Below are 7,555 nucleotides of genomic sequence, written 5' to 3'. Positions count from 1 at the left end.
GAGTTTTAACACAGCGACACCAAGTGGTAGACATGTGAATTACAGGAAGGTGACCTCACCAAGATGGCGCCGCTTTATGGTCGCTTACGTTTCCTGCAAACGCTGGCAACGGAAAAACGTAGCGGCGATCAATTTGCATTAAGCTAGCCCTACCACACCCGGAAGTTGTGTGCTAGAACTCTCAAAGTAATGGAGACATTAAGCTTATCGCAAATAATTGAATCAAGAAACCGCTCCAAGTGTCTCATAGATGATACTCTTTGTTTTCTCCGACTGTTTTTAACACTTGAACGTGTATGTACGTGTCGTTGATTGAAACAAGACGTGAAGGATTTTATTTTGAAAGTAAAAACCGGAAACGATGATTCCGCTCAAACGCTTTAATTTAGCAACGTAACGTTAGCAGTTAGCCACCTGCTCCATCTCGGCTCGGTAAACTTCCGACCGACTTTATCCCCGCGGTGTTTATCCAAGCCGAGCCCTGTCGGAATCCGAATTCGAACGGGAGGAAGCCACGATTTACGGGAACCGGAATATTCTAGATTTAGCGACTTTCCCCCGGGTTTGCCGAGGGTTTGCGGGACGAGGAAGTCCCGGCTTCCGGTTAGCCCTCTGGTACCTGTACTGCTAGCCGCCTCTCCGCCTCCTCATCCTCCGTACACTTTCTCTTTCAGTTGGCATCAGTGAGCTTCTCAGCCCGGCGGCAACAGGTCGGGCCTCCTCTGGCACTATAATCCACCTAATCCTATATTTTATTTTCTTAATTCTTGATCCTCGTCGGCTAGTTTAACAACAGCGTCACGTTAGCTTGGCGGTGCTAGCCACTTAGCTTAGCTAATGGTACTTTTAATTCTAACGGCGTGACGTCGATAAATTGACTATCCCAACCGTGATCTAATAGAAACTAGGATTTCTGTCACGGGATTATTTATTCTACGTGGGATTCTGAAGGATTACAGGTGACGGGGCGGGTTTCAAACATATCGGTAGGGTTATTCCCTTGCAGTTGGCTTTGGAAATGTGATATTTAATCATTCAATCATATCCTGGCTATTAACTCAATGCTTCATCGTCAATTGTCTACTCCACGCTTAACAGAGATACGGCGTTAATTATTCCAAACTTACTCATAAAAAACATCAAACTTTTATCAATCAAAACAAAATATTCTAAATTCATCTTAAAAAATTGGGATCCCCCAAAAAAACTCACCTCTTCGGTTTTTTGGTTTGTAATTTACTGATCTTTTCTTAACAATTTCCTATCACTTTTGGTGGAGTTGTAGGGATTATTGTTCAATATAAATCCACATTTACATTATAGTATATTTACAAACATGTATACGTATGTATTTAAGACACACATATATATATATATATATGATTAATGTATGTATATATGTGTGTACAGCTTTTTGTTGATTGTCTTTATTACTTCTTAATTGTTGTGGATTTAGGATAAATATCAAGTAAATTAAATTGTTCGGCCAATTCTTTTAGGTCTTTTTTCTTAATCAGTCAAAAAAACCTAATTCTTTCAAGAGCAAGAGAAGATATATATTATTTTTGTTTACTTTTCACCTTAGAAGCCTTCTCAATCCGAAATTGATCCCCTGTCCTCCATCTCCATCCCTCCACAGGAAGCCATGGCTGCCTGGAGAAGACCCATGATCGTCCTGACGGTGTCCCTGCTCTGCTACGTCCTGCTCCACGCCACCCACCGGGCCGACGCGCGCCCCGCCAACATGTCCGCCTTCAAAGACAAGAGCCCGTCCACCAAGGACGAGAATGAGATCCTGCCACCGGACCACCTGAACGGGGTCAAGTTGGAAATGGACGGGCACCTCAACAAGGACTTTCACCAGGAGGTGTTCCTGGGGAAGGAGCTTGAGGAGTTCGAGGAGGACTCGGAGCCCAGAAGGAACAGGAAGAAGTTGATTGAGATCTTCACCAAGTGAGCAGCCCCTTGTTTTTTGAGTCCAAATCAGAGGACGAAAAGTGGTCTTGCGCTTTACTCGTCCCCATGGCAACAAGCCAAGAGAAACAAATGTCGCCCTTGTTTTTAAAATCAATATTGATCCGCGATTCGATCCATCGCCTCCAGGGTCGACATCAACAGGGACCAGAGCGTGAGCGCCAAGGAGATGCAGCGCTGGATCATGGTGAAGACAGAGGAGCATTTCCAGGAGGCCACCAAGGAGAACAAGAACAGCTTCCGTGCTGTGGATCCGGACGGCGACGGTGAGCAGAACATGTTTGAATGTCTGGCCTCCAGACTCAAAGACCAGAACAAATGATCAAACTGAGCCCATAGAAATATGTTTTAGGTTAAATATTTGACATAAAAAAAGCTGAAAATAAAAGTTGACTTCAAATTTATGAAAAAAATACTAAAAATCTAAATAAATACTAGAAAAATTAATTCAATTTAATTTCGTAAAATTCAAAACATATAAAACATGATAATCAGATCATTAAAAAATTAAATTAATGTCAAAATTACCAGATTACAAATTATATACAAAAAATAATAGGGAAAAAGGCTTGACATTTAGAATTAAGTCATAATAAATCTGTCAATTGTATTTTCCTCTCATTTTAAACATGAAGTTAAAAAAAAAAAGTGTTGGTAGTAAAACATGAGAATTGGTGCAATGAGCTCATCAGCAGAACAGGACAGCCTGTTTATTGATTATTGACGCTCTCAAAGGCAGAGAGCCAATCATTGACCCTCGTCCGCTTTCACCTTTGTTATCACTTTTCGTCCCCAGGCAATTTGAAAATTCCCTCGCAGAGCTGAGACGTCGCAGAGAGCAAAGCGACTTCATCAGTAAAAACTGTCACTAGGGATTGAATATTGATTTGGTTTATACCAGAATACTTTCTGTGTCCTAGTTTATTTAAACAAATTATTCAAGCATAGAAAAGTCTGTTGCCCAAAAAACTTTTTCAGTCTCCCCTGCCCTCATGCTAAACTAATCACTTACTATCCCCCCCCCCCCCCCCCCCCGCCCCCACACACACACACACACACACACATAGGTCACGTGACGTGGGACGAGTACAGGATCAAGTTCCTGGCCAGCAAAGGCTTCAACGAGAACGAGGTGGCTGAGAAGGTGAAAAACGGCGAAGACCTGAAGCTGGATGAGGAGAGTAAGTGGAAACAGCCTGTAGGGGGCGCTGTTGCCCCCTGAGGTCTCCTCTTCGACCCCGAAAATCCGATTGACTTTTAGGCTGAACGTTCACCATGGCCGGATAAGAAAATTTGTTTTTTTTAGATTTCCTCACGTCCATTTATACCGTTTTGATGACACTGTAATTGCAACATACTCTCTTTTTTTTTTTTTTTTTTTTTTTCTTAGTATTTCAGCAAATTAAATATTTTGTAAAAATGTGCATAATTATGCTCACATTCATTTAATTTCAAAGAAAAGATCCAACCAAAAAACTCTTGTCAAATAAATTAATTCTTTTAAATATCCTCAAAAGTTGTTTTGACGGCAACATTAAAACTATGAAAGGATAAAGGTCATTGAGCCACAGGATGAAGATGTGTGTGTGTGTTTGTGTGTGCGCTGCAGCCCAGGAGGTTCTGGAAAGCCTGAAGGATCGCTGGTTCCAGGCGGACAACCCGCCCTCCGACCAAGTGCTCAACGAGGAGGAGTTCCTGTCCTTCCTCCACCCGGAGCACAGCCGGGGGATGCTGCAGTACATGGTGAAGGAGATCGTGCGCGATTTAGGTACCCGACCCCCTTTCCCGACATCCCATCGTCCACCCTGTCGGATCTCGGCAAATGTAACCCTCTCCGCAGACCAGGACGGCGATAAGAGGCTGACGCTGTCGGAGTTCATCTCGCTGCCCGTGGGGACGGTGGAGAACCAGCAGGCACAGGACATAGATGACGACTGGGTCCGCGAGCGCAAGAAGGAGTTCCAGGAGGTCATCGATTTCAACCACGACGGCATTGTGACCATGGAGGAGCTGGAGGTGCGTGGGTTGTGACGTGCTTCCGTGGTCCCTGCTATAGTAACACAGCAACAACACATGATTGTCATGTAATTCCATAAAAACAATAGAAATTCTTAAGCTAAGCTAATATTTAAGTTGGAGGAAAGTGACCAATTGTCAACCCCATAATCTGCTATTGTATTTATTTGTTTATCTGAATTTTTAGACAGAAAGTGACCTTAATTTAAAACCGGCAACCCGTGAACATGAAGATTAAAAAAAAACGTGATATTTCCTAAAAATGAGGAGGCAGGACGACGCCAACAGATTACTAGAAGGGTGTGTGTGTGTGAATACAAAATCCTGGGACAGGGGCTGATGAATGTAAACAATGGCATCACCTTAAGTTCCGCTTTCTTGCTTCCTGTCCCCACCCCTCCCTTGTGATGCATTTCCTGTTAAAAAAAAACAACAAAAACATGTAATATTTCCTACAGCTTTGGAGGTAGGAAGATACCAGCATATTACTGGAGTGTGTGTGTGTGTGTGTGTGTGTGTGTGTGTGTGTGTGTGTGTGTGTGTGTGTGTGTGTGTGTGTGTGTGTGTGTGTGTGTGTGCGCACAAAATCCTGGGACAAAGGCTGATGAATGTAAACAATGACATCACCAAGGCGCCGCCTCCTCACTTCCTGTCCCTGCCGCCCCCATTGTATGTTTCCTGTTAAACAATATGTGTAATATTTCCTAAAGACATGGAGAGGAAGATAGCAACAGATTACTGAAGGGGTGTGTGTGTGTGCGCGCACGCATGCGCAATATCCTGGGACAGAGGCTGACGCATGTAAACAACGACATCATCCTAAGCTCCGCCTCCTCACTTCCTGCCCCCTCCTTGCAGGAGTACATGGACCCCATGAACGAGCACAACGCCCTGAACGAGGCGCGGCAGATGATCGCCGTCGCCGACGAGAACCAGAACCACAACCTGGAGCTGGAGGAGATCCTCAAGTACAGCGAGTACTTCACGGGCAGCAAGTTGATGGACTACGCCAGGAACGTCCACGAGGAGTTCTGAGCCCCCTCTCCCCCGCCAGGCCCCCCACACCCCTCCGAGTTGCCCTGCTGCCATCGAAACGCGCTTCGGGGACGCCGCCCATTTCAGCGCAGTTTTGTTCCTTCCCGCCGCCCCTCCTCCCCCTCGACCGTCCGCACGCCGCCAGACCGCCGACGGGTGTCTTGTGGCGTGCTCCTCCCTGACGGTCTGGACTTGTTTGTGTGTGTGTGTGTGTTTGAGACATCCTGAAATGTGTGTATATGAGGTGTTGGGAGTGTGTACACGGTGTAAATAGTATTCTGCGAGAGAGAGCTAATCAACGATCAATATTTCGGCGATGCCCCTTTATTGATTGTGTCGTCATCGAATGATGCCTCGGCATTGATTGACTGATCCGTCAGCGATTAATGCTCCTCATCGATCGATTGGCATGTTGTGACCAATCAATGCGTCATTGATCACTTGATCAGCAATCATCATTGGCCCCGTCAGTGATTTGTACATTGCCATTGATCGGTGCCACGTCATCGGTTGATGCCATGTCATTCATTGATGCCTCATTGATGGCCATTGATTGATTGTTACATCATGCTCGATTGACTCCTCAGCCATCGACCGATCCATTGATTGATTGATAGTGTCACTGATTGACGCCTCACCATCGATCAGCGCTTCCTGCCTGGTCGCCACGTTGTTATTGATCGATGCCACGTCTCTCACTGACGCCTCGTCATCAATCGATGCCATGCCGTCGATCGATTGCTTCGATCGTCAGTGATTGATTGACAATTTGCAATTATTGACGCCTCGTTATTGATCGATGCCTCGCCGTACCCTCAGTAACCAATATTCTTTGGCAGAGTAGTATACAAGCTGTGGTCTGCATCCGTCCTCGTCCCGCTGCTCCTCCCAGGTCGTGTTCGTGTCGGAGGACGAATAGAAACCAGAGAGGCTTCGCTCTGGACTTTATCCAATGGAAATGTAGGCAAATAGATTTAATATATGAGGAGAAAGTGGGTGTTTTTAATTTCGTTTTATTGTTTTTTGCATTGTTTTCACGTGATCCCCGTCCACATTTGGGATCCAAGTTTAAAACGGCCCAAGGTCAAGTTAGAAGCGCGCCGTGAGAGTTTTAGATGATTGAAAGAATGAACCACCGGTGTGTTCGGCCTCTGTCGTCCCCTGAATGTATAAAGAGAAACGGGATCCAGGGCGGAGGCCCCGCCCCCTCGCGCCCGTGGAAGCCGCCTCCCTCCTGGAAGCCGCCGCCGCTGTACTTAGGGCGGAATCAGAGCGATGACGGTTGGAGTTATGGCGGCGTTCTCCCGGAGTGGCGGGGGAGTCAAACCCTCCCATGGGGTCACAGGCCGCTGGACGCTCAGCTTCTCACTTCATCCGCAGATAATAAATATTTGTTACATCCGACCATTACATCTGTTAATTTGTACTTCTGTTTAATTTTCTCTTCTCCAAATCGACAGGGTGAAATCCGCCCAAGTAATTAGAATATTCACCAAGTGCATTTTCTTTAAACAATAGAACAAAGTTCTATGTGTTTTTTTTTGTTTTTTTTTTTCAAAAATTCATATCAATAATATATAAAATCAATAACTTTAAATAATCAAATCAGTTAATCACAAAAAATCAATTATTTTATCATTTAATTAATATAGCTTTTAATTAACTATACTATATTAAACTGTTACAATGACCAAAAGACAGCAGGCCGAACTAGAGGTTGCAGAGATGAAGATGTTGAGGTTTTCTTTGGGAGTGACCAGGATGGATAGGATCAGGAATGAGTCTATCAGAGGGACGGCACATGTTCGATGTTTTGGAGAGAAGGTCAGAGAAGCCAGACTGAGATGGTTCGGTCATGTACAGAGAAGTGATAATGAATATATTGGTAGACGGATGCTGGAATTGGAGCTGCCAGGCAAGAGGTCTCGAGGAAGACCAAAGAGAAGATTTATGGACGTAGTGAGAGAGGATATGAAGGTAGTTGGTGTGAGAGAGGAAGATACAGAGAATAGGGTTAGATGGAGAAAGTTGACTCGCTGTGGTGACCCCTGACTGGGAAAAGCTGAAAGAAGAAAAAGAAGAAGACTAAATGATCTATACATAGATAAATAGAAATCTTGTTCTCAAGTATGTTTGAAATAAAAACTATATTTCATTTCCAAATTACAAATCAAATTTCAATGAGATCACTTGAAGTTGAAAATCCACCATGGAAAACAACATTTAAACTACAGAAAATTAGAAAACAGAACACTTGTTATTACCAATTAACTATTGAAGTAATAAGGTAGTAATCAATATAATCGTTGTTTATATCGGAAAAACAGTAAAGATTAACCTACAAATATTTGTTAACTTCATGCTAATTATGGGTTTTTATTTTTTAATTATTGTAGATATTACAGTGGGATTTTTATTCACCCCATGAGTCAAAACTTTCACCAAAACCTCTTGGACAAATAGAAAAAGATTTTGAATTAATAATTAAATGACAAACCAAATCAATTAACTGATATAAACATACAACAAA

At 43.7% G+C, this 7,555-nt stretch overlaps 1 protein-coding gene across 3 annotated transcripts; it reads left to right on the top strand.

Annotated features, from left to right (window-relative positions):
• The first annotated feature begins 529 nt into the window (after nt 1–529).
• Nucleotides 530–6,435, top strand: sdf4 (stromal cell derived factor 4). Of its 3 annotated transcripts, none has more exons than XM_086158995.1 (7): nt 530–710; nt 1,640–1,953; nt 2,104–2,240; nt 3,042–3,155; nt 3,584–3,742; nt 3,815–3,990; nt 4,849–6,435. In XM_086158995.1, the coding sequence occupies exons 2-7, from the start codon at nt 1,646–1,648 to the stop codon at nt 5,023–5,025; spliced, it is 1,071 nt and encodes a 356-aa protein (XP_086015121.1). In that variant the 5' UTR covers nt 530–710; nt 1,640–1,645; the 3' UTR covers nt 5,026–6,435. The 3 variants fall into 3 exon arrangements, with proteins under 3 accessions (XP_086015121.1, XP_086015123.1, XP_086015122.1); XM_086158997.1 differs by lacking the exon at nt 530–710 and adding an exon at nt 938–959; XM_086158996.1 differs by lacking the exon at nt 530–710 and adding an exon at nt 964–986.
• The last annotated feature ends 1,120 nt before the right edge of the window (nt 6,436–7,555 follow it).

This window comes from Fistularia commersonii, chromosome 14 (assembly GCF_037954325.1).
Source record: "Fistularia commersonii isolate RoL2024-O1a breed Wild chromosome 14, RoL_Fcom_v1.0, whole genome shotgun sequence".
NCBI classification, from domain to species: Eukaryota; Metazoa; Chordata; class Actinopteri; order Syngnathiformes; family Fistulariidae; genus Fistularia; species Fistularia commersonii.
The sequence above is the reverse complement of the archived record's forward strand: the minus strand, read 5'-3'. Positions and strand labels throughout refer to the sequence as shown.